This window comes from Gossypium raimondii, chromosome 7 (genome assembly GCF_025698545.1).
Source record: "Gossypium raimondii isolate GPD5lz chromosome 7, ASM2569854v1, whole genome shotgun sequence".
Taxonomy (NCBI): Eukaryota; Viridiplantae; Streptophyta; class Magnoliopsida; order Malvales; family Malvaceae; genus Gossypium; species Gossypium raimondii.
The window spans coordinates 38,874,638-38,878,021 of NC_068571.1; the positions used below are offsets into that span (position 1 = coordinate 38,874,638).

The following is a 3,384-nucleotide window of genomic DNA, read 5'->3' on the forward strand; positions in this document are numbered from 1 at the left end:
TCAAAAACAGTCATTGCAAAATGTCAATCGGCAGAAAGGGATAAATCAAGCATAGGAGCAGTTATTAACGATATAAAGAGCCATAGTTTGCTATTTCATGAAGTAAGTTTCCAGTATATCCAAAAGTCAGAGAACTACCAAGCCCACAAAATAGCGAAGGAAACACTAGCAAATGAGAATGAGAGATACCTGGTAAGAGATGAGTCGATCCACAACGAAGGAGTGACGAAAGAAGAATGGCCAAGAAATCCAGATTGAAGGAAGTTTTTCAAAGAAGAAGACTCTTGAAAATGGTAACAGGAATGAAGAAAAAACGTTTTTGGGAACTTGTTATCTCACAGACAGATGTGACGATTCAGTATGAAAAGGAGAAAATTTTAATGCTTCCAGGCTGTCTGATTTGACTGGGCAATTTAATTAGGTTCAATGTTTTATTATTTATTTAATTCTTTTTGTTAGGCTAGTTTATGGGAAAAAAGTTGCTATATGTTTTAATCGGGTATTTTCTTTTTAGAGAACTTTAAGCCCAATTATATTGGGTTTTCTTTGTTATTATTTTCTTTCTTTAATAACAGCCCAGTTATAATTTTCAAAAAAAATTATTATTTTGTTATGTTTAAATAAATTTATTAATATTTTTTATAAGTCCTTCGCTATTTTTATTATTTTATTTAAGGATGATTAGTCATTCACTCAAAGTGCATATAATATTATTATTTATTTATCATAGATTTTGTTTCTTAGAGTAACCAATCATCATCCATATAGCCACTCTCTACTATTCTTATAACTGTAGAGAACAACTGAAAACGAAGATGGGGCACTTAGAAATAAAAAAAGAGAACAGGGGCCATCGATTAAGATAAAATGTTAGATTTTAATTTTTAAGTTAATCCTCCAATATATCAACATAAAATCCTGGAAGAATAGAGCCTCTGCCTTTTTGTTTGCTTGAGAACCAAGATACATAATTTTATTGCTTAATTACTTGATAGTTAGTGCAGATAGAAAGACGGAACTAGCATACCATGAACGAAACTACTTGAAGCAAATGAGAGCTCCTTCGAACAGCCAAACATTTACATGGCACTCACAGTGACGACCGGTGGCTGAATCCAAACAAGATTACCCTGAGAAAAGACATGGCAAACAGCGTTTCCTTGCTTAATACCAAGCATGCGAAAAGCAGCATGATCGGTGCTCCAACCAGAAGTATCCATATGGCAAACAACAAGAGCATCGACTTTATCTCCACTAATGTCACCAACTAGTTGGAGTCTGAAAGCTTTGGTCTCAGTGGCATCAAAGTGGCAAAAATGAACTGCATAAAGATATGGCATTGGATGACATGCCACCTTCTTTGGAGATTCAATCTCTCGAGGAGATTCCAAAACTGTGTAATTTTGAAATATTGGGGTTGTGATTGTTGGGTGCCTTGTGCTGATGAACTCGAAATCAACCTCGGGTCCAAACGCGTTGCTTAGAAAATCAAGTAAAGATTCTAACGAGGTAGCACAGATTTTGGTCTCCCCTCGAGCTGCTTCAAGTTCGCATTTTATGAGTGTATCTTGAACGGCTTTGCCTTTTGGAGAGTTTGGAGAAACTGAGAAGAATTGTAGAATGTAGAAGAGTTGTGAAGATGAAAAAGGGATGGTGTCAGCGACTTCTTTGGGTAAGAAAGGAGGGTAAAGAGAGTGGTTTTTGATAGGGAAAAAGATGGGCAATTTTTTCCCTACGTTAAAGCCACGTAGTTCATCTATGGTAAACAAGCCTATCTCTGCACTTCCAACATGATTATGGTGGTTGTGGTGATGTTCCATGTTGTGATTCTCCATTTCAGAAGATTGCTGCAGAGATTTTGTTTCTAAATCAAACGCTTTGTGAAAGTAAGCCGTGGAATATTTGTCTTCCAAACTCTTCATTGCTTTCCTTTCACCATGGCTTTCAGAATTAGAAGTTTGATGAAAATAAGCCGTAGCATATTTGTCTCCCAAGCTCTTCACTTCTGATTCAGAATCAGAAGTTTTGTGAAAGTAAGCCGTAGCATACTTGTCTTCCAAACCCTTCACTTCTTTCCCTTCGTCATGGCTTTCAGAACCAGAAGTTTTGTGAAAGTAAGCCGTAGTATACTTGTCTTCCAAACCCTTCACTTCTTTCCCTTCGCCATGGCTTTCAGAATTAGAAGTTTTGTGAAAGTAAGCGGTAGCATACTTGTCTTCCAAACCCTTCACTTCTTTTTCTTTATCAAGATTTTCAGCAGCAAAGGCTTTGTGGAAGTAAGCCGTAGAATATTTGTCTTCCAAATTCTTCACATCACCTCCATTGAAGTGATTTTCAGAATCAGAAGTTTTGTGAAAGTAAGCCGTAGCATACTTGTCTTCCAAACTCGTCACTTCCTTTTCTCTATCAAGATTTTCAGCATCAAAAGCTTTGTGGAAGTAAGCGGTAGAATATTTGTCTTCCAAATTCTTCACATCACCTCCATCAAAGTGATTTGCAGAATCAGAAGTTTTGTGAAAGTAAGCTGTAGCATATTTTCCTTCCAAATCCCTTCCTGCATTGCCTTTTCCACACTAAAAGAAGAAGAAGAAGAAGCAAGAGTTGGTTAAATTAATAAATAATTTTAAAGAAAACTTTGGTTGATATGGATTGTAATATGTCACATCTTTGAGAAACTAAAAATTACCATTAAAAACACAATGCATAATAAAAGAAGTGGAAAAGCGGATGGAAGAACCATTTCCTTTGATTTTTGGGAGCTTTCTTCCTATCTGATGTTTTTGAGATGAAAAGCTTTGAAGGTTATAAAGCTATTTATAAGCAAGGGGAAGGCTTTAATTATGGATCTCATTTGTGAGTCTTTACTTTTTTATTATTTAAAGATGTACGGATTAGTGTAATAACCCAACACAAGCAAATGAAGCACTTTTGGATTTTTAATATGTAAGTTGTGATAAAAATATTGTTAAATAAAATGTTTTTTAATTTTTTAAAAATGATTTTGAGTAAAAAATGTCTTGCAAAAGCAAACAAATTTTAGTTTTTACTTAAAAAGTGCTTCTGAAAATCTGGTTACTCATATTTGCCTTTTTCTTTTTTTACACAAAATATTTAGAATTACTCATAATCCCTCCTCAAGATAATGCATTTCAACGCACTCAAATCCACATCCTTCTACATTAACAACAATACTCATATCAATCGAACTAAAACTCAATCGGCTGTTCAATTCTTTTTTTTAATTTACAATAGCTCTAATATAATTCATTATTACAAGCATTAAATCAAGTTGACAAAATATAAATTTGAAGAATAATTAAATATATATTAATATTGTAATAAAAAGAATCCAAACCAAATAATATGTAAGTATAAGTAATGCAT

General features: G+C 34.1%; 1 protein-coding gene across 1 annotated transcript; it reads right to left on the minus strand.

The window, feature by feature from the left end:
* Nucleotides 1–919: 919 nt before the first annotated feature.
* On the minus strand, nucleotides 920–2,783 carry LOC105792408 (BURP domain-containing protein 11). Its single transcript, XM_012620984.2, has 2 exons — nucleotides 2,687–2,783; nucleotides 920–2,573 (listed from the first exon to the last, which is right to left on the minus strand). The coding sequence occupies exons 1-2, from the start codon at nucleotides 2,738–2,740 to the stop codon at nucleotides 1,080–1,082; spliced, it is 1,548 nt and encodes a 515-aa protein (XP_012476438.1). The 5' UTR covers nucleotides 2,741–2,783; the 3' UTR covers nucleotides 920–1,079.
* Between the last annotated feature and the right edge of the window lie 601 nt (nucleotides 2,784–3,384).

Coding starts and splice junctions, on each gene's coding strand:
- LOC105792408 (XM_012620984.2), bottom strand. CDS start 2,740: ATGGTTCTTCCATCCGCTTTTCCACTTCTTTTATTATGCATTGTGTTT. Junction 2,574..2,686: donor TATGCATTGTGTTTTTAATG/GTAATTTTTAGT, acceptor TTCTTCTTTTAG/TGTGGAAAAGGCAATGCAGG.